The 23,648-nt window shown below is 47.5% G+C and overlaps 1 protein-coding gene across 2 annotated transcripts in view; it reads left to right on the top strand.

The window, feature by feature from the left end:
* Window positions 1-23,648, top strand: part of MZT1 (mitotic spindle organizing protein 1) — a 131,183-nt gene that overhangs the window by 77,917 nt on the left and 29,618 nt on the right. For both annotated transcript variants that reach the window (XM_078657421.1, XM_078657422.1), the window contains exon 2: window positions 10,232-10,377. In XM_078657421.1, the coding sequence (XP_078513547.1) occupies window positions 10,232-10,377 (146 nt within the window). The remainder of the gene's footprint in view (window positions 1-10,231; window positions 10,378-23,648) is intronic.

The following is a 23,648-nucleotide window of genomic DNA, read 5'->3' as shown; positions in this document are numbered from 1 at the left end:
GGCCTGCATAGTATTTGGCCTCGATGTCAATAAGAGCTATAAGCCTATAGTTTTTTGGGTTGCTCTTGCAGCCTTTTTTATAGATGGGGGATATGATTGAGCCTTTCCACGTTTCTGGTATTATTCCTGTGTGTTGGTAATGCTGTCAAAGAGTGGTAGTAGTGCCGTGACCAATATTTAGGGTCTTGTTTGTATATTATTGGGGTCAAACCCTTTGGCCCTGGTGCTCCCTCACGTCGGCTTTGGTTGATCCTGCTCTCGATAATTTTAGGAGAGAAGCACAATGGCAAGACATTCCCTTGGGGGTCACGAGATGGTTGGGCACCATAAAGCTCAGCTTGATTTTGCAGGTTGCTGTGTAGTTCTGAGTTAAAGTAAGTTTGTAAATGGTTTGCCCAAACATCCTCAGTTATATACAAGTTGATCACTGGTGCCTGTGGGTTCTCTATGCGCTTGACCGTTTGCCAGAATCGTGCGCCGTTGTTCCTTTTTGCGTCATGCAATAATTTTGCCCATAATGATTCTGCGCTGTCTTTCTTTGCGCGCCAAATGATTTTGTTTTTCCTGATCCGAAGCTTCCTTAGTTCTTCTGCAGCTCCGTCGATCAAATCGGTTTGGCGTAGGGTGCGAATTGCTCGATGTATGTCTCCCCTTATTAGTCTTAGTTCGGCGTGTTGGGGAGAAGTGTAAGCGATGTTTTTTTGCTGCCCTCACTCCTTGTTTTTGTTGGTACTCACTTTTGGCTACTTGCGAAGCTACTGAAGAGGCAGGCAGACCTAGGGTTTTTGTAAAAGTTTCCCAGGCGGGGACGATGTTTACTTGTAAGGGTTTGATGTCCTCCCTCAAGGTTTTTGCCGCAGTTGATAGTTTTTCAGGTTCGCGAATTATGCATTTGATTCTTCTGTGTTGGTATCTCGTTGTTAGGTGGGGGACCAAATTTGCGTATGTTAAAGCGGTGCCCTGAATGCTAAGGGTGAGTTCTTGCGGTTGGTGGTCGCTATGGTCTGAAATGCCGATCCTAAAATCCTTGGTTAGAACAAAAAGGGGTAAAGCGACAAAGGTGTAGTCGATTGCTGTGTTGACTAGTTGTCTATGAAAGGTTGGGGCTTGGGGTCTGTCCCCTAGCGTGCGGCCATTTAGCGCTACCAGCGATAGACTTTCCAGCTCTTTCAGTGAGTCCTTCAAAATCTTAGTCGGTTTGCCCCACTTGTATTTGTCCTGGGAGGGAATCCCCCATGCTCGTTGGTTGCCATCTTCTGGGCTATCTTGATTTTGGTCCTCGGCAAGAAACATATTAAAGTCACCGGTTATAATGTAACTCGATTGATCCACCTCCGTGAATAGCTTGGTCAGTTTGGTTATTAGCTGTTTTACTCAGATCCTCTTGCTCTGTGGGTGTATATAAATGTTTACCAAAATTAAGTCCTGTAAGTTACTATGTCTTTGCGTTTGGAACCGAATTGCCATTATTTTGAGGGATGTGTTTTTTTAGGTCTCGCCTGTCGATGCGCATGCGCATCGAGCTTGCGAGCCTATTGCGGCCTGAACAAGCTTTAACTAAGAAGCAAGGAATCGTGGCGATTCCTTGCAGTGCCCGTGACTTTTAAGCTCAATGCGCATGTGCATTGAGCTTAAAAGCGCGTGCACAGCAGCCCGCATTCCTCCGACACCTTTGAAGTGAAGCTTAGCTTCACTTCAAAGGCCCGGCTTCTTCACACCCACATGCCGCTCTGCCCCGCTCTGCCCCGCTCCGCCCCCTCCCCTGAGTCATCCTGCCTGCCCAGACTTCTCCTCCCCCCTAATTACATCCCGCTTTCACTTGTTTTTTGTTCCGACTCGACGTGCACAGCTACCCTCCCCCCGCCCCCTCCCGCCACGCAATGCCGAGAGCTTGTTTGGAGCTGCAAACAATCTTGTCATCTGTTTTGTTTTTATGGGTCCCCGTCTAGGCTGGCGTTTCTAAAAGGCTGACTTGGTTTGTTTTCCTTCGGTTAATAAACAAAATAAAAGTAGAACTACCTCCATGCTGCTTATGCTGCCTCTTAAATAAGGTCTAGCTGCTAGGGCTTCTGCTTTCAGCCTCTACCCTCTTCTAAATAGTGCCTCTTAGAGCGTGTCATACGGGCTCGCTCCCTCTGACAGCATTCCTTGCATCTCTTAAAGGGGCAGAGACAGCTAGCGTCTTGCAACCCGATTCGTTCCGCGGACGGGACTCCAGCGGAGCTAAATAACTCCCTAGTGCCAGTTCAATTCACAGTTGCGTCACATCATTCATCACATCATTCATAGAAAGACTTGTCTTGGAAAACAAATGCGTCATATCATTCACAGAAAGACATGTTTGGGAGAAAAAAATGAACCATTTCTAAAAGTTTACCAACTGCTTTGCTTGTGGCATGCCCAGTTAAGTTTCAACGGAAAAGAGAGCGAGTGCGTGTGAACTGAGCTTCCGAACGCGCGCTAGTGATCGTATTCTCGAGTCATTTATTTATTTATTTTTGCGGCTTTATGAAGCGTGAGCATTGCCAAAAGGCGTTAACATGCTTTACAAAGAAGAGAAATAAATTATAATGAGTGATAATAGATGAGCGATAAGGAGGTGTCGAAAATGAATCTAAGGCAATAATCAGTTTTACATTTAAAAGTAGTTAAATATATGGGTGCAGATTTCATTGAAACTTAAATGAACTGTTGGTTCTAATCGCAATTCACATATCAACAAAACAATAAATGGTAGATGGCGATAACAAGATGACAATTTGAGGGAAGTTAAGCATTTTAATGTAATCTCTTCAATCAAGCCACTTCGTCTAATTCATGACATTGCTGATTTAGGTCAATGACGACTTAACGTCATTTTTTTTTTCTCCCCCAAAAGATATTTCACAAATCAGCAGCGAGTTGTTAGGGGTACAAAGGAAATCTTCACACTCTTTTTATACACTTCACTTTTGTGCTAGAAATGCCTGGATTTGACAGACACCTTCCATGGTTTCGTGTAGTGTTTGCTGTAGTGTTATATTATGTTGTTATATATTTATACAGCGGGATCACCAATTCCTTGGCGTCTTGGCGCTCTGTTCAAACCCCAGTCTGCAGCTGTGATTCATCCATCACAGTTTCTGCATTGCAGATTTTGTTGCACGGCCACATTGCTGTGGATAGGTGATTTGGCATAATAAAATCATGTTTTAAAAATATTATTTTATTCTGTGCCAATTGATTGTAGTTTGCACTCGCCACAGGCAGCACAGTCACACACCCAATGCCACTCACACATGCAACGCCACTCACACACGCAACGCCACTCACACACGCAACGCCACTCACACACGCAACGCCACTCACACACGCAACGCCACTCACACACACAACTCATCCACGCAACCCCACTCATCCACGCAACCCCACTCATCCACGCAACCCCACTCATCCACGCAACCCCACTCATCCAGGCAACCCCACTCATCCACGCAACCCCACTCATCCACGCAACCCCACTCATCCACGCAACGCCACTCATCCACGCAACGCCACTCATCCACGCAACGCCACTCATCCACGCAACGCCACTCATCCACGCAACGCCACTCATCCACGCAACGCCACTCATCCACGCAACGCCACTCATCCACGCAACGCCACTCATCCACGCAACGCCACTCATCCACGCAACGCCACTCATCCACGCAACGCCACTCATCCACGCAACGCCACTCATCCACGCAACGCCACTCATCCACGCAACGCCACTCATCCACGCAACGCCACTCATCCACGCAACGCCACTCATCCACGCAACGCCACTCATCCACGCAACGCCACTCATCCACGCAACGCCACTCATCCACGCAACGCCACTCATCCACGCAACGCCACTCATCCACGCAACGCCACTCATCCACGCAACGCCACTCATCCACGCAACGCCACTCATCCACGCAACGCCACTCATCCACGCAACGCCACTCATCCACGCAACGCCACTCATCCACGCAACGCCACTCACACACGCAACGCCACTCACACACGCAACGCCACTCACACACGCAACGCCACTCACACACGCAACGCCACTCATCGACGCAACGCCACTCACACATGCAACGCCACTCACACACGCAACTCATCCACGCAACCCCACTCATCCACGCAACGCCACTCATCCACGCAACGCCACTCATCCACGCAACGCCACTCATCCACGCAACGCCACTCATCCACGTAACGCCACTCATCCACGCAACGCCACTCATCCATTTGCAAAACGAAAAAAGTTAAACTCTTCTATTGCGAGACCTATTGCATTTTCAATGCTTGTTTGTTCATTAGTTCTTTCGCTGTAGATATAGCTTTGATCGAGGCGTAGATGGCTAGTCCACCTTTGCAATGACCGTAGTTAGAATTTCGAATTGCGGGGAGGTGGTAGGTCTTGAAGCCTTCGAGATGGAGGGGGTCCTCTAACCAAGTTTCCTGTAGGAGTACCAGATTGAATTTTTGGAAATATGACTGTAATAAGTGGTTGTTAATTTTGGTCCCAAGGCTGTTTATGTTCCATGAACAAAATTTTAGGACTCCCTTCTTAATCCCTTGTTCGATGTTGGGTCATCGGTTCTCTGGTCTTAGATTTATAGTTTTAGCTAACCAGGACAAGTCGGTAGGAGGTGGTTTTCTTGTTGACTTCTGCGTCCCCGCACTGGGGGGTTTGGTGTGTCTGGGCCTACTGGCGAGGTACTGCGGGCTCCTTTAAGAACTGAAATGACTTGTCCGCGCCCTCATGAGCTGGTGGATGACCTCCTGGTGGAGACGGAATGGTGTTGAATCAGTAGGTCAGGGTAACCGACTAGTCGATGATGTTGCACTCAGATCCCCCAAGCTTCTAGTTGTAGTTCCTCACTGAGAATTTTCTCCACTAATTCTAGCCCATTCGGTCCTAGTTACCTCTTGGTCGGATAGATGTTTGAAGATTTCAAATTTTACTGACAGTAGATCTTGGGTTCTGATCCCTGACAAGCTGCCGATTGCATTTAAGATTTGCAGAATATTCCCACGGCTTAAGGTATCCCTTCGTCCTTTTGACTTGTACTCTGGGATGAACAGGATTATTTTTGAGGTTGCTGGTTGACCGTTACTCAGTGCACTTCTGCTGCATAAACGCTTGCAGTTTTGCTCTTTGCTTGCAGGTGTTGTTTATGATTTTTCTGCTTCTTTGCCTTTGCTTGGGCTTGGCTCTTTAGAAATCAGATTTTCCCCGGTGCATGATTGGGGGGGGGGGGGGAGATCGTTTCGATTTTTATTTCTAATTTTGGTTTGATGGCCCGGGACGCATGCTGGTTGGTATCCCAAGTTATTGGATATCCATCCGTTGTGGGATCTCTGCTTCCTTTTATCTTTAGTTGGAGGTTACTAGTCCCTTTTTCTTGTTGGTTAAGCTGATGTTGGTTGGGCTCCTTGAGCAGGGTCCCAGCTGCTCCTGCTGAGTTCATTGGCACCTGATCGTTGGTTGGAGACTGATCTGATTGTTCGATTTTTGACGTGCTGGCTCCTATATGCTCCTGCTGAGAGCCGGTCTGGAGATTTGGTGTGTTTTGGAAGTAGGAATTTATGGGTGAGTTCTTATGCCGCCCTTTTCTCCTTTGTTTCCTTCGTTGATTGGAGTTTTGCCCGCTATTCTGTGTAGCCTCTTCTTCTTTGATCGTTGCTTCTTGTATTTTGTGGCTGCCGATAGTTGCTGCTGTTGGTTCGAGATGCGTAGACTCCGCGCAACCTGCGGGTATGGGGAGAGGTTGGGTGAATGGTGCTGATGGGACTTTAGGTCCCGCTTCTGCCTCTTGTCCTACCTTGTCCAGGTTTGGAGTTGTGCATTGGTTTACTTCTTCGTGTGTTGTTTTAACTGGCCATTTGCCCATCCTTATTGAGTTGCAGGTGGTAATTGGATTGGGGTCTTGAACGGCCGATTCTTGCGTCTCTTTGTGTGCCCTTCTGGCGGGGGCAGTTGGCCTGTCGGAGTCGCGACCTCTATTGCTGGAATTTACGTAGTCATTGTCTAATTCGAGCTTATACCTATATTTTTAAGGTCGTTAAGGAGATCGCTCATCACGGTCGGTAGGGTTGCAATTTTTTCCACTATTCAGTGGCAAGTACAGCTCGGTGGAAGTATGGCTGATTCACGTTGGGCTTTTTCTATAAAGTTGTTCATGTCTGAAAGCTTGCTGTCGATGCTAGTAATGTGTAGCGCTAGCACTTGAGCAGGGTGAGCTATGTCCATTTTGTCGGAATGGTATTCCTGAGCTTTGGTAGAAAGATGCATGGTATTTAAGAGGGAGGCCCATATTCCTGTTTCAGTTTGCGAGGTACTTGCATCTGCCTTTTTGGGGGTGTTTCCTGGTCCTTGGGGGACAGTTTCTTTTTTTCCCCCAGATGTATATGTAGTAACCAGGTTTTCCCATTCGTCCTTAGTAAGGCCGGGATAGTTATTACCTGCAAGGGTTGATTCCTCGGGGTCTCCCACCAACGTCTTTGCTATGTTAGTTGGATTGGGTGGGGCGACTGCTGAAGGAGATTCTTAAAGTTTGCTTTAAAGGCTTATGATCTTGACGACTATCTCGTCTTTTGTCGTCTCTGTTGCTACAGTTTCCTTCTTACTGTCTTTACAGTCCAGTTTGTTGGGCTCAGTATGGCGATCAATAAAATTAGGATTCAGTTGAGGCAAAGTTGGTATTGCTCCAAGTGGTTTTAAGTCTGTTAAGTCTGTTAGATTTTGAGAAGGAGTAGACGTGGTCATAGAGCCTGTAAAGTGGAAGACCTTTGACATTAGGGCAGAAGCAATAGGGGGTGCCGGAGCTAGAGGATAGTGCGACAGTACTGTGATTTTGGGCTCCAGGGAAATCGTAGATGGTTCCGTTGGTGATTCCTGAAGAGATGGCAGGGCTTGAGAAAGGACAATTTTATGGTCCATTGGGCTCAGTTCGAGTATATCCACGATGGCAATTTCGGGGCATTTTATGGGGGTTACTGTAACCACCGGTGGCCCTGTATGTTCTTTTTCTTTGTTGGACTCTGAGTAGCTTGTCCCCCCTAGTTTTGTTGAGTAGATGGACGAGCCGGGGGTTGATAGTGCAAGTGCGATTTCCGGATGCTCAGGGTGTAATGGCGAGGGGAGATTCAATTGGTTGTTAGGATTAAGGTTTAATAACGCTCCTGCGTCTTTTATGAAGGAGAATTTGGAGTATATTTTGGGTTGTTATTGTTTTTCCCCCTGAGTTGTTGGTTGCTTCTGGGTGTTTTTTTCTCCTGGGGCTAGGGCCTGATCTAGGTCTAAGTCTACAAGCTTAGTTCCTGGTTCTACGCAGGGATTGTAAGTCGCCTTATCCCCTACAGTTGAGAGGGTTAATATTGGAGGATTACTACTGGTCGACGTATTTGTGCCCTTGATGTTTTTACTTTTCTTTTTCCTGGTATTGGCAGCGACGGTTGTGGCTCGCCTCTCCTTGCCAGACCTCATTGCTGGGTTGCCAACCTACGTAGGGACGTGGGAGGGTGCTGAGTTTGTCGGCGAGTTGAATCCTTCACAGGATTTTTGTTTTTTTGTTTTTTGGTAGTTGCTAGGTTGTTAGGTTATTTTTGTTTGATGGGTTATTAAGTATATGTTTGTTTGCCTGGGGTTTCCTTCCCCTCCGCTTTGCGAGATTCTAGTTTGCTCTGCTTGCCTTGCTAGGTCCTGTTTTTGTTTCTTTTTTATTTTATTCTCCTTCTCTGGCGGTGGAGCTCAGCTCTCATCTAGGTTATCCTTATTATCCCGATTGGCTGGTTATACTGAGCCTGCCCCCCCCAGTCCCGTCACTCCTCTGTCAACCCTCTTTCGCTCTGCAGGGGGGGTCTGTTTGATGTGCTGCGACTCCCCCCGGGCGCAGGCGTGAGGGGGACTCACTCGGCTGTGGGGAGAAGAGGGAACCAGAAGGGTAGGGGGCTGGTTTGCCCGTATGTAGAATGATAGGCAAATGAGCAGGGGGGGTGGAGCAGCGCGAACCACTGGGGCTGCAGAAGTCCTGTGTCCTCAAAACCTCCTGCTGGGGAAAAGGCAGGCGACCCCCTTAGCAGAGTGGGGGGCTGAGAGGCACAGACGAGCAGGTAGACTGAGGGTTGGCTGCGTGCCCACAAATTGAGCCCTCAAAAGTCACAGAGGCACAAAAGCCAAAGCTCAAATGGAGAGCCCAAAAACACCGGCAGCACACTCGAGAGCACAGTTTGCGGTGCAGCTCAACATTCGCCTGTTCGCTGCCTCCGCCTGCTCTACCCGCCGTCGCCTTATCGATGTTTACCGGTGTTGCCGCCTCGGAAATCCGTTATGCCTGCTGGAGTCCGGGTGGCTGGCGAGCTGAGTCCGTGGAACAGACAACAACAGGGGCGGGGGACCGTGATGATGATGACGGTAATGGCGATGGTCCCGGGCAGCAGAATCGCCGGACGGCAGCAGCAACAACAGCGGTACGTAGCTCCTCCTCCGGAAGCAAATGAGAACAGTCCAGCCCGAACTGCCAAGCCATGTCTTCCCTGGACAGGAATCAAGCATCCTAGGACCGATTTCTGGCTATCAGCCGTCTTCAGCCAGGATAGCTTGACTCCAGTGGCTTAGTGAGCACAGGACCCACGTCTGGGCATACCCTTCCCTCATAGGGTGAACAGCAAAACACACAAGATGATGGACGGAATGTTGCACAATGGCAAAACATTCACCCCCAGTCACAGATCTGGGTTTAATCCATCGTTATTTTACTCACCAAGCCACCCCAGTTCAGACATGGCCATAATCAAATCAGTCTTGACCCTGTGCCTCATGGGAACAGTCCAGCCCGAACTGCCAAGCCATGTCTTCCCTGGACAGGAATCAAGCATCCTAGCACCGGTTTCTGGCTATCAGCCGTCTTCAGCCAGGATAGCTTGACTCCAGTGGCTTAGTGAGCATGGGACCCACGTCTGGGCATACCCTTCCCACATAGGGTGAACAGCAAAACGCACAAGATGATGGACGGAATGTTGCACAATGGCAAAACATTCACCCCCAGTCACAGATCTGGGTTTAATCCATCGTTATTTTGCTCACCAAGCCACCCCAGTTCAGACATTGCCATATGCAAATCAGTCTTGACCCTGTGCCTCATCGGAACAGTCCAGCCCAAACTGCCAAGCCATGTCTTCCCTGGACAGGAATCAAGCATCCTAGGACCGGTTTCTGGCTATCAGCCGTCTTCAGCCAGGATAGCTTAGGGTTGTAAGGAGCGAAGGTTCAAAGTACCACCAGCGGTTACTCGTTACCTGCCGTGGAGTGTCCGGGTGCAGAGGTGCTGGTCGTGTTTGGTAGCTTTGTGTGCTGTGCTGGTCTTGAATGAGATCTCCCCCCCCCCCCCAGAAACCGACCGTAAGAACTGTATGCAACATATGTCTTTTTCCCATAGGAAACATTGCTGCTTAAATACGCATTTAACTGAACATTTAACTTACTTGTAAAAATCAATAGTTAAGAAAGTATTTGCCTGATAACTAAGTTCTTGGAATCAAAATTTATATAAAAATAGGACTTATTTTTCTAAATTGATTTCGGATTTATTATTTGAGTGCCTCTCATTTATTGCCTCTGTGAGTACAACAACTCCTTAGCACTACCCTCGGATAAGCTTAAACTGCTTGCCCCCACTACCACAAAAGAGAGCATTTAGTGTTATCATTTTTGCCTCTCTAAACCAATAACGGTTGCCTGGACGCTCTACACGGTCAGTGTACCTCGTTTTGGTCCACTATATAGAGAGCCAGCTTCCCACCCATCATATCTCCAATCCCTTTTCCACTAACTGATTTACTGCAGTGGCACTTTAAGAATTTTTACAAAATCTGCAACATCCTTACTGATTCTGTCTGACATTCACGCTTGTAAAGGATATGATATGATATCTGTGATTTCACCTGCGGCTCAAAGCCTGTGGAAAGAGGCAGTTTTCACATGACTACATTGCAGCCAGTTAGTGATGGTATCGGGTTGAATACACCCTGAGAGTAACCTGTTTACATATGTGTGTTGTGATGGGATCAAGGTAGCTGCATGAACTTAAAATGAGCTTTAATGAGATTTACCCTTTTGGTTTGCACGTCTGGGCTAATTAAGCCTTTAAATAAATACATTTATATAGTAAAAATGTTACGGGTTTCCTTACATATGCTTTTTTTGCTTTTCCAGTTCTACTTGAGATATCTAAAATATTGAACACTGGCCTGGATGCGGACACTCTCACTATTTGTGTGCGACTGTGTGAGCAAGGAATCAATCCAGAGGCGTTGTCATCTGTTATCAAAGAATTGCGTAAAGCTACAGAATCCTTGAAGGTTAGTTGGGTATCTTGTCAGCCCTTCAGAGTTTCTAGATATTACCAAAAAACAAATATATGTAATCTTTTGGGACTATATATGGAATATTTTGTCTGGCTATTGTACATTAACACAAACGCCTACCTTTTCATAGAAAAGCCTGCAGTGAGCGCCTGATCAACACTATGTTTAATTCCTTGTTTTTTAGAGCATTTTACCCAAACACATTGAAAATGTAAAAATGCTCTTGTACTTTGAGCATGAAGATGTGCTTTCTTTTCAGAGTTCTTTGCTTCTGAAAAACATTGTGTGGAATAGAGGTCAACGTCCTTTATGCTAGTGTTATTATTTTTGGTTGAGGAGTAATAATGCTGTTGCTAGGAGTATGGTATTTGTTTGGAGATTATGGCATATAGACATTAATTTGAGTGTTTTATTTGTTTAAATAAAAATAAATAAAATAACGTGATTATCCATTGAAATGTGCTTATCTGTTTTCTTTGAAGAGCCTATCCAGTAAAGTGTTGTTTGTAGCATTTTCTAAAACTGGGCCTGCCTATTGAAATGTGTCTGATTCTTCTGTATCCATGGGGTTTCCTGTGCAGCACCCAACCACTTGCTCCTCTCCTCTCCGTAAAGGTCCTTGAATCACCCTCTGCAGATGTTGGTTGATTAAACCTCTGAAGGTCATGAGAAAGTCTGGTGACATGTCCTCCGCTGACATTGTTTCCAGTTAGAGTAGCAGCAGTGCCGAAGAACTCAATATGTTCTATTAAAACTACAGTATCCCTGCCAGTGTTCTGCCCAGGATCTAAAATGGATGGGTGCTCTCCTGTTTGCGAGCGTAACCTACATTTTGGAGAATAGTCCTTGCTTTTGAAGGGCAAATGCACCGTTTTCTGACAAGGAATAAGAGAGTGACTGACCATCTCCACGGGGGAACTGGGTGGGGGGGCAAGCAGGAGGTACTGGGCCTCAGCTGTGGGGCAGGATTTGTTTGCATCAGATGTCCTAGGGTCTGCCCCACTGTCGCTCTGAAAACTGGGTCAAGTACATACCCTTCAGCACTTGACTCACTGTGTTGATGACGATGACCAGTCATATGCTTCTTAGGGAGGTAACATAGTTGTGCTTCAAGCTCAGAATTCATGAGTCACCCAGCAGCACAATAAATTATTGTCTAACCCAGTCCTTATCTTTTATAAAAAGACAATACTTCAATACAACCAAACTACACTACGGTTCACAGGCACAAAACCTGCCTGCGAGAGAGGCCACTGTACCCCTGGAACATGGTTCTTTCCTCATGTTTCTTTCTCTCTCCCTCCCCTTTTATGACATTCAGGTGCAGTGCTACCTGTTTTGAAGAAAGATACTTGACGAAGTAATGAGTTAGCAAGCTTTATTCCAACTCAAAACCCCAAGACATCAGAGACGTGCTGATGCAGACCCCAGCAATCAGCTCTTCTCTGGCCAACCACCCACTAGGAATCTTGGCACAGACTCGAGGGCGAACACTCCAAAGTGACTCGAGCACTGGCTCGAGTACAAACATAACACTCCCCCCTCCCCCCAACAAAATAAACAAAGCAAAAAAAAAATATGAAACGGGGCATAACTGCATTAAGATAAATGGCATCTGTAGAAAATGGATGCAAAGAGGACAACAATATTTTAACAGTAGATGTGTGTAGCATAGTCATCCAAATTTCTAGGTTTGGTGCTCATGTGTTTTGTACCAGAGACTACAGCTCCTTCAATATTGGATGAATTAGAATCTCGAACACTGGGAGTGACAGTACTTTGCTAACCTTTGGGACTTACCACAGGCTCACTGGGAGTATTGATGGTATACTCAGGTGAGCAAAACTCTTTGGTATCACCAACATCATTAACCGAATCATATATACGTTTGTGCTCTTTTGTCTGAACCATATTTTACTTCAATAAGCCCTTAAAACAAGGCAATTCTTTTGGCGTTCCACACTTTACCATCACTTAAAAGTGCTGCATGGCAAAGAATTTGAATTACTTTTAAAGGAGCCGAATACTTGCTCTCCCCTTCGTGTACAAGTCTGCCTTTCCTGACCTTGACTATGTTACCAACTTGTAAATTGACTCTCCTTCCTTTGTTGGTACCAGAATGTTTCTCCACTAAGTGGTTTTGATTGGCTTCTAGGGATTGCTTGACTCCTTTAATAGACCAGGAGACAATATTTGTGCAACTAAGCCATCCCATGTTATCTTTGGAACGAGGAGAACGTCCTCTCATAAGTTCGAATGGAGAGTGCCCGGTGGATTGACATTTGGTGATTCTGTAAGCACAAACCATTTTTATTAGGTCTCGGACCGTCGCACTGCGTAGTAGTGGGCGGAGCCCGAGATTTAATGATTCTTAGCGGGGGCTTGGAACCCACCCCTCTTCTCCATTGGCTGGCCTTGTAAATACTGGCCAGCCATTGGAGGAGAGGGGCGTCACTCCCCTTAAGCCCTGTCTTTTTCGGATTCGGGGGAGTGTTTTTTAGGTTATTTATTTATTTATTCAGAGTTTTATATAGCGCGAACAAGATCTTTACAGATATCAGAGCGCTTCACAGAAACCGGGGGTGACGATAGCATGAGGGTGATGCGACATAATATTGGGTGCAATATAAACTTCAGTAGCATGATCTTTCTATCAGTTCTTTCTATCTGTGACATCATCCGTCACTCAAACCTAAAAACACGCCCCCGATTCCGAAAATATCGGAGATTTGCGGCAGCCATTTCTGCCCGACCGCCCATGCATGTGGAACCCTCTTCCTTCAGCCTCCGTAAGACCCCGTGCTATGCTACCTTTACAGGGAAGCTTTCCTGACTGTTTCCTGATCCGCGACCTCATGTCCGCCATAACGCCCCTCCCCACCGGCGGCCGGCTTTGTTCAATGCTGCGAGCGGGGTCCGAATTGGGTTGCTGGAGGCCGACCCTCAACGCAGGAAGTGCCCAGTGTAGCCCAGGTACATGATTTTAGAGCTCTTGAGGTAAGCGAGGGCCCGGGGGTTTCCATTCTCTTTCCCTCACTCTGCCGGCTCCCAGAGGCGCCCACGCACCGGTTGTTTTAATCCGTTCTCGTGTGAGGCTCTGCCCGGGGTCCTGCTGGGCTGCCCTGACTACAATTGTGACTCCGTCGGTCTGTCATGCTAGCCTGATCGGATTGATGCGCCAGATCAGGTAGCTCGGTCTGAAAGCTCCTCTTCTGGCAGGAACGTATTCCTTATCTACAGCCAGTGAATCTCTCACCCGCTGTCATCGCACCATACGGAGAGAGGGACGCTTCTCTGTAGAAACGGCACTGGGAGAGCAGCCGCGACGCAATCAATGCTATCTAAGGTACAGATCACTCCTGTCTATTCACACAACACGCCCTTTAAATACACTTGCTCATCATTATAACTGAACGTCCGCTTTCATTTTCCAGCTGCAGCGCACGCCACATTATCTGCCTACACAGAGCCACCGGCTATCCTGCTGGTATTCGCACCACGAGCATCCCCGCTCTGCCGCTACCCGGAGCGCCATCACACGCTCATCGGTAACCGAGCTACCTGATCTGGGGTATCGATCCGATCAATGGATCTGTAGTCGTTAAATGAAATGAACGACGGACTGCCCTGTGCATGTCCTGATCCGGTCAATGGATCTGTAGTCATTAAATGAACGACAGACTACCCTGTGTGTGTTCTTAATGTTTGAGATGAGCGCTGCTAGAAACAGTCTGTGAATGCAGTGTCCTGGGGCTGTGTGAGCTAGTCTGATAGTCAGTGTGCCCGTTCTGTACTGACGTACATGAAACGATGCAGAGTAGAGGCCAATTATAAACACAAGGAGTCAAGGAATAAAGGAGCGGTCAATCTCAATTGTAATTGCGTCTGTCCAAGCATATGAGCACAAACATCGGTGCGGCCCCTACCGTGCATGTGCTTTGAAAGGATGGTCATAAGTGTCAGTAAGTCAAGGTGTTGTCTCTGGTAGTGAGCGGGTGGGTTGGCAAGGTTGGGAGCCGGAGTCAGAGTTGATGGAACTGTTAATACACTGTGTGATTTTTATGCAGTTAGCTAAGTGAGGAAAGCAAACCTGCTGATGCAGAAGAATTACTATTTATACCAGATTTCTGACTGCTACTTAGGAGTATTGGTTCGCTTGGAGAGAGGCCTGCCTTCTTTCCTGTACCTGTACCACAGTAAACGTATATCAAATGAAAATAGAGACTTTGGCCAATACACCATTAAAAAATTATGTTTACGAGGAAAGGGGCAAAACTTACACCCAGGTTTATTTGTCATGAGGTGTTTTGAGAACTGCATGCCAACCATGTCTCATTGTTTTGGAGAGTTTTTACATGTGGTAAAAGTTAAGGAAAGGGAATATTGAAATTTGCAATCTGTGGAGAGGCCCAGTTAAGGAAGGGGTGGGGTTCCCTCGTTTCTGCATACACCATGTTGTGTGTGTATGCAGAAACGGATGGATGTGTTTGTGTAAGTGCATGCGTGCCTGCGTGCCATTTACTTACAGGAAATACACGGAGATCAGAAGTGCCCAGAAGCCTCGCCTCGAGCTGCCAAACCTCCCCTTGGCTTTCATTCACAGCGTGAGTCAGAGGGAGCAGCCATGTCTGCGCCGTGTTTACCAGTGTGCCGCTGTATGTGTGTGTGCATGAGTGTCTGTTACCTGCTTGTCATCCCGGTTTTTCTGTGCCTGTGTGTGCATGACTCTGTCTGTGTGTGAGCGTGGCTCTGTCTGTGTGTGTGCGTGGCTCTGTGTGTGTGTGCGTGGCTCTGTCTGTGTGTACGTGGCTCTGTCTGTGTGTGTGTGTGTATGTGGCTCTGTGTCCGCAAATATTCTCTACTACTCTCTAATGCTCACCTATTGCCATTGTAAATGACAATACCATTTATGTACATTTTTCCTGCAAAGTTGCAAACAAACTTAGAATAAAATTCTGCCAGGCCAAGGAAGGACCCGACTTCCTCTTCATTTTGTGGTGTGGGGGCTTTTTCTATGGCTTCAACAAGCTCCGACTTAGGGCGGATGACAGAAGCACTTATTTCGTGTCCAAGATAAGTTACACTTTTTGTGGCAATTTTACATTTGGGCTTCTCGGAGGTCAACCCCTTCCTACCCAATTCTTGAAGGACTTTGTTTAAAATGATATCATGTTCCTCTCTATCTTTCCCCATAATGAGGATATCGTCCTGGAAGAACAGTACGTTTTTCATGTCCTTGAAAATGAGGTACATGTTACGTTGAAACGTGGCAGCAGCTGATGCCAACCCGAGAGGGATGCGGTTAAATTAGCGTGAATCTTTCTGGATTCACAATGCTGTGCATTATTCCACGGTCTAGTGGTTGGGTCCAGAATCGTAGTCTTTTCTCTCTTTTTTTTTTTTCGTAGCCCAGGTGGGCGTCGACGCCCCACCTTTTGGTGTCCTTCCTGTGATATCGCAATCAAAGAGAGAGCAAGGGATTTTGTCCACTATGAGGTGGACCCGAGATTACTCCTATTCCCCTGAGAGGAACTATGTGAAAACAAAAAGAGGAGTATCCCCAACGAAGATATAGAAGAAAATTCTCTGGAGTTTTTTGGCAAAAAGGAGAACATTCATCCTTTTGTTTAAAACCCCTCACTCACCAACCTAGTGGTGACATGCTTCATCATCGGTAAATAGCCAGTGGTATGTGTGCTCAATCAAATAAATGAGCACGTGAAAAAGTAAAAAGAGACTTAATTTTAAGCTCTAGGGTGCTTCAACGGGCAGGGCGTAGGCTCTTTCACATAATGGCACTGTATTAGTTGCAGAGTGAAAGGAACCGATTGAAACCTACTGCTATCGTCCTCTGCTCGGCTAGCAGTTTCACGTGCTCATTTATTTGATTGAGCACACATACCACTGGCTATTTACCAGCAGGTACACAGGGGATCAGGACAGGGTGCCCTTTTAGGGGGCCCACACCTGCTGTCCTCCTGCTTTTTGGTCCTGAGGAATACCGGGCAACCCGCCCATATGGTAGAAACATGTTGACCAATCGACACAAACACATATAGAGATCCTCTGGTCGTAACTTCCCTACCAGGATCTCGCCAAGCAAGTTTTTAATATTGTTCAGTTGCTCCATAATAAAAATCATATTTTTGAGTTAAACCAGGACAATTTTTAACATATTTTTTTGCACTTAGTCACAACCCGCTCCACTGTACTACAGGTGTTGAAGCACATCCTGGTGGCGCTAGGTCACCAGGGTGGACCCCGATGATGAAGCATGTCACCACTAGGTTGGTGAGTGAGGGGTTTTAAACAAAAGGATGAATGTTCTCCTTTTTGCCAAAAAACTCCAGAGAATTTTCTTCTATATCTTCGTTGGGGATACTCCTCTTTTTGTTTTCACATAGTCCTTCCTGTGATGTCAGCACGCTTCCTGTGATAACTCCCACCTTTGGGTGCCATCTTCAGATTCTTTTTTCCGCCGTTGGGTCTGGATCGTCACCGAGAGGTTCCAGAGTTTTTGGAGAAAAGAAGAAGGAAAAGACTGAATCTACAGGAAAAGATTGGAGAATACATCCAGGAACAAGACCACTGAGCCGGGACGACGAAGGAGGAGGAGAACATCGAAGACCTTGACGTCCAACGGAGAATGCGCACACAGGGGGTTCCCTGAGCGCAGGAATGGACAAGACTCCGTTCAAATTCTGCCGCAATTGCCACCACAAATACGTGCAGAAGGACCAGCACCCGGTTTTGCAACCTCTGCCTGCCAGTCGACCACGAAAGCAAGGATTGCAAAACCTGCTCAGTCTTCACCCCAAAGAGACTCGAGATAAGAGAGAGGCAGAGGATAGCCAACCACAGCATGCAAGGAAAAGGCCAACCTCCGTCGCTTCGGGACTTGGGTCTCTCCAGTGACGAAGAGGACAACATCGCAGAGGGACCAGATGACTACATGGTCGTAGAGACCGATAAGAAAACTACAAAAGAGGTAGGAGAGACGGCGACCCCTAAAACCCCGACAGACTCTCGAAAGCCTGAGTCAGACTCTCGAAAAACAGAGTCTAAGTCCACGAAAGGAGCACTGGCGCCGAAGATTTCGACGACCGCAGCTGCATCCGGGGACAAGCAGCCCAGCGGATCCTTCGAAAAGGACTTCCAGATGACGAAAACACAAGAAAAGCTTAGGTCGTTGAAGCACGTCCCCGAAAAGGAGCGCTCGACGCCGAAGGAAAAGGACCCAAAGGCTACTTCGAAGTCGACATCTACATCGAAGAGATCGTATGAAACACTTGATGCCAAACAGGCCGCCGAGATGGAAAGGAAAAAGAGAAGGCTCAAGGCCGAAATAGATAACCTCCTGCAAAGGAAAAGAGAATTCGACGAACGGATGAAGAGGTTCACCATCCCGCCGAAGCCGGCGACAACGATCGTCGAAATCGAGGACGTGGAGGAGTTAGACGGCGAAGAGCCGCTGAAAACTCCAGAGCCCCAAGAACACCAAGAGGAAGAGGGCCTATACTATGACGAGGAAGGCGAGGAAGACCAGTGCACGAGTTTGGACTCTGCATCCTCTGTAGCGCAGGACCTGGATTGGCAGGACCTCTACGCCGAAAGCCCAGCAGAGGCCACGGATCGGTATCCTTCGAGGCCTTCGCTGTCAGATGACATTGGTATCTACAACATGGTCATCAGGAACGCGGCAACAGCTTAGGGAGTGAAACTGGAGGAAGAAAAACCAAAAGCCTGCTTCCCCTTAGAGACCCTGCTCCCCAGTCAAACCAGGAGTCAATTCCTCCCCATGCTACTAAGTGTCCTGGACCAGGGGAGGGAGGCATTCAAGGAACCAGCAAGCTGCAGGTCTGTCACATCTAGGACAGAGAAGAAATACAAACACTCCTCTAAGAATCCTCCCTACATCCAGGGATCCGTCCTGGCTGACTCCATCATTGCAGCAACAGCCAGAAAGAGGGCTAACGTTCCCACAAACTCAGACCCACCACTAGACAAAGAAAGTAATAGGATAGACCTCACTGGAAGGAAAATAGAGAGGAATGCAGCAGTACACTGGTGCATTCGCAACTCTAATGCCCTACTCAACAGACATATGTACCAACATTGGGATGAGGTCGGACAGCTGCTCAAACACCTCCCTGAGCAATGCCAACAGATAGCAATGCACCTGGTGGAGGAATGCAAGAATATAGCTAACTTATGCCTGAAATCAGCCCTGGGTGCGGCAGACACCTCCAGCAGGCTCATGATGATCGGGGTCACAGAAAAAAGGCATGCCTGGCTGAGGATTTCAGGCTTCAAGCAGAAGTACAGAATAACATTCTGAACACCCCTTCAATGGAGAAACACTGTTCGGAGCACGAGTGGATGAGAAACTCAGCCAACTGAAAAAAGAAAATGAAACTGCAAGGTCCATAGGGGCCTTGCAATTCAGAGGAATGAAAAGGCCAAAAGGAAGAGGGGAAAACCAGCCGGGAACGTCACATCAGACATTCCAGCAGAATTACCAGGGTGACAATCAGGCACTGCAGGGCCAGCAGAAACAAACCTGGCAATACCAGCCTCGGGCCAGTCCTTTTGCGGGAGGGCGAATGGATGAGGGCAAACAAGAAGAGGGGGGCCAGTAACCCACCTCAAAGTGACTCCGCACCACCAAGCGTGCCCACCCTCACGGCACCTCTATGGGAGGGGCACAACGAAGTCAACAAAAAAGGGTTACACGGACTAAAGATCAACGAACATGTAACACCAGTAGGAGGCAGACTAAAACACTTCTTCCAGGAATGGAAGAAAATAGCAACAGACAAATGGATACTGAACATCATACAGTTCGGATACTGCATAGAACTGGAAAATAAACCACCAAACAGGAAACCAAAAAGGAAAGCGCTCTCAGAAAAAGAACTAGCGCTACTCCTAGAGGAAGCACAAGAACTCCTCCACAAAGAGGCCATAGAAACGGTACCATTCAAAGAAAGAAACAAAGGAGTGTACTCAAACTACTTCCTCGTACCAAAGGTGGACGAAACGTTAAGACCCATCCTGGACCTACGGTTCCTGAACCAATACATAAAAACACAAAAATTCAAAATGACATCTCTTCAAGAAGTCATCCCTCAGATAAGGGACGGAGACTTTATGTCCACCATAGACCTAAAAGACGCCTACCTACACATTCCCATGAACAGGCAGCACAAACATCTACTGAGATTTGCCATCGACAAAGCACACTACCAGTTCACTGCCCTGGCCGTCAGACTAAAATCCGCGCCAAGGCTCTTCACCAAGTGCCTCTTAGCCGTGGCAGCGCACCTATGGAGGGAAGGGATTCATGTATACCTCTACCTCGACGACTGGCTAATAAAAGCAAGTTCCTACAAACAATGCAAAGAACATGCACAGCGGGTCACAGAGACGCTAACAGAACCGGGATTCTCAATACGCTGGGGGAAATCCTCAATGGAAGCAGAACAAGTGAAGATCTTCCTAGGCGCACAGATCAACACCATACAGAGCAAAGTGTTCCCCAGCGACAAGAGAACATTTGCCCTGCTGAAGGAGACACGTCAGTACCAGAAGGGGCGAGCTCTGACAGTGAGGACAATGAGCAAGATCATGGGGATGATGGCGTCCTGCATACACCTAGTCCCCAATATACGGCTCCACATGAGACCATTACAGGAATGGCCGCAACAACAATGGTCACAAGCTACTGGGAGTTGGTAAGATCTAGTGGTTGTAACACACGCATTGCAGGAGGAGATAGCGTGGTGGAACAAGGAGAACATAACAAAGGGAAAACCTCTGACACCACGAAACCCAACAGTGACCAACACCACAGACGCATCCCAGAAGGGATGGGGAGCACACATGAACCAACTCAAGGTGCGGGGCCTGTGGACCCCAACAGATGCGATCAAGCACATCAACTATCTGGAACTGAAGACTGTGTTCCTCGCACTAAAAGCCTTCCAGAAAGAACTGTACGGGCAAAGAGTGCTGATACAAACCGACAACACCACAACGATGTTCTACATCAACAAACAGGGTGGAACACAATCAGTTGCACTATCCAACCTATCACAGGACATGTGGAGATGGGCCATCCCACTCAAAATAGACCTTCTAGCTATACACCTACCAGGAAAGGACAGCGTGGAGGCAGACTGGCTCAGCAGACAGACATCGGCATCCCATGAGTGGAAGCTCAATGCACAAGAAACACAAAGGCTATTCAAGAAGTGGGGGACACCAACAATAGACCTATTTGCAACACTCCAGAATTCAAAATGCCGATACTTTGCATCCAGCCAACCAGGGGAACAATCCCAGGGGAATGCCCTATGGATAAGCTGGTCGAAAAAATGTGCCTACACTTTTCCCCCCGATACCGCACAGGGTACTCAGCGAATGCAGAACCAGCAACATGACGCTGATTCTGGTGGCACCACAGTGGGCAGGCAGTCATGGTTCTCACAAATAGTGGGAATGGCGCAGGGACCACCTCACAAGTTCGGGAAAAGGAAGGACTTACTCTCCATGCAAAACAGAGTGGTACTCCACCCAGAGCCAGAGAGCCTCTGCCTAGCTGCATGGCTCCTGAAGACATAGAGTTTGCACACCTGAAACTGCCGGAGAGCACACTGCGGGTGCTACGAGAGGCAAGGAGACCTACCACACGGAGGTGCTATGTGGCAAAATGGAAAAGATTCACACAATGTTGCCTCAAGGTAAAACTACACAAAAAGATGACAAAGGAATCAACGGTGCTGAAATATTTAACACACCTGCTAAAATCAAACCTAAGTTCTACCTCGCTGAGAGTATACCTAGCAGCGATAGTAGCCTACACAAGAGGAGAGACAGGGAAGAGCTTCTTTATATCACAAGTAGTAAAAAGATTCCTGGAAGGGGCTAAAAGAATCGCACCACCTAAGAGGGTGCCGCCAACGGCATGGAACCATAATTTAGTTCTAACAGAGCTTATGAAGGCACCTTTTGAACCCATCCATAAGGCCTCACTACAAATGCTCACGATGAAGACAGCCTTTCTAGTGGCAAACACCTCGATACGCAGGGTAAGCGAACTACAAGCACTAACGCTACAAGAACCTTACATCCAAATACACAATGACAGGGTGGTGATGAGAACGGACCCACACTTTATGCCAAAGGTGGTGTCAAGGTTTCACATGAACCAGACAATACAGATACCAAGCTTCTTTCAGAAACCATCCACAAGCGCAGAGAGGTCACTGCACACTCTGGACGCTAGAAGGGCAGTAATGCATTACACGGAAAGCAGTAAAGAGGACAGGAAAACAAAGCAGTTCTGTGTGTCCTTCGCAAGCAGTTTCCTGGGTAGACCAGTAACTAAGGCCACCATCGCACGATGGATCACACAAAAGATACAATTCTGCCACAAACAGGCAGGTCAAGAACTAACAGAGGGGGAACAAGCCCACTCTATCAGGAAAAAGGGAGCAACAATAGCCTTCCTGGCTAACACACCCATTCAAAACATATGCCTGGCGGCAACATGGGCTTCAGTGCATACGTTCACTAAACACTACTGCATGGATGTACAAATGAACAAGGAAGCACAAGTAGGACAAAAAGTGCTTCAATATATATTCAACAACCAATGCTCATCTTCCACCCAGCCACCATAAACATAACAAACCGCTACAAAGTCTATGCACAGCATAGTGAATCCAGAAAGATTCACGCAAAACGAATAGTTTCTTACCTGTCGGTGTAGTTTTGCAGCTTGAAGATCTTTCTGGATTCACTATGCTGTGCATTATTCTGCGGTCTAGTGGTTGGGTCCGGAATCATAGTCTTTTCCGATCGGGGTGACACAAGCTGTGAGATGTTTACTGTCCTCATGGAAGGGAACCTGATGATAGGCGAATGTTAAATCAATTGTAGAAAACCATACCATGCCCTTGGTAGCTGAAAGTAACTCTGAAATCTTGGGAAGGGGAAATACATCAATAAAAATATTTTTATTTAGTTCCCTCAAGTCCACCCAAGCGGATTTTGCCATTGGATTTATGTGCGACGACGAGGGGCCACCCAATCCGGAGATTCTATGCTCTCAATTATGCCCTTGTCTACAAGTTTTTTGATTTCCCTAACAACTTCATCCTTGACACCTAAGGGGATGTTCCTGACTTTATGAATGCAAGGCGTAGCATTATCCTTAAGGATTATTTTATGTGAGAATCATTTGGCTCACCAATACTTCCAGAGAAAACATTTGGTAGCGAACTCTACGCGCAGGTCTTCTTGAACAGGATTCACAACCAGAACAGGGTCTTGGCTATTGGGATCCAAACGTATACCCAGCTCGCCTTGGTCCCACCAACCTAAAGCACAGGGTCCTGCCCTGGACACAAGCTTACACATTGCTACTCTACCTTTTAAACTCAAAGGTGAGTTTCCAAACACCAAGGAGTTCAATGGTTTCTCCCATGTAGCTTACAGAATGTACATCAGGCTAAAGATGGCCGCTGGACAGGAGCTCTAGTGAGGAGCTCTGGGGTTAGGGATCTCCAATTATGGAATAAATCCCGAATAACCCTCAGTGCGACCCAGAAGCGACCGGAGCCATTAGAGAAGAAAGAGAGCAGAGTGAAAAAACGGGAGGAACAGAGTTACAACGCGGAAGACAACGTACCTGGTCAGCGAACTACAGGGGTGCCTCATCTCATCGGACCCCACAGATGACGGACCTTGGACGACAGGACCCACAGTGACCGAATTGGGAGCCATCGGGTGTCGCCCTGGGCTGCGCGAGGCTGGGGACTAAGAGGGTTCATCGACGATATCCCCGGTGTCTGAGGACGGGATCCGGTCGTTGTGGAGAGAAGCGGAGCGGCCTCGGCGAACCTCGGCGAACGTCGGGCAAGGTACGAGCACCCTTGACCCACTGCACGGCCCCCACTCCACCGCCCCCCTCCGTGAGCATACGCGAGGGAGAAAGAACCCGGTAGAAACGAGAGGAGTATGGAAAAGCGGCGCGCCTGACCCTAAAATGGCGGCCGCTTAAGACACCATATGCACACGATCCCCTCGGTACTGCCTACAAGTACAGAGTATCATCCTGGCAGATGTATTTGACTGGGTTTGAATATACAGGAGCAAATCCAGATCCCGATCAGAGAAGGGATAGTGAATTTATCTAACTGCATCGACAGCCACCAATTGCCAGCAAATACATCAATACAGGGGCATAGTTATTGAAAGGG

This window comes from Lissotriton helveticus, chromosome 8, assembly GCF_964261635.1.
Source record: "Lissotriton helveticus chromosome 8, aLisHel1.1, whole genome shotgun sequence".
NCBI classification, from domain to species: domain Eukaryota; kingdom Metazoa; phylum Chordata; class Amphibia; order Caudata; family Salamandridae; genus Lissotriton; species Lissotriton helveticus.
Note: the sequence above shows the minus strand (reverse complement) of the source record. Positions and strands in the feature narration are given on the sequence as shown.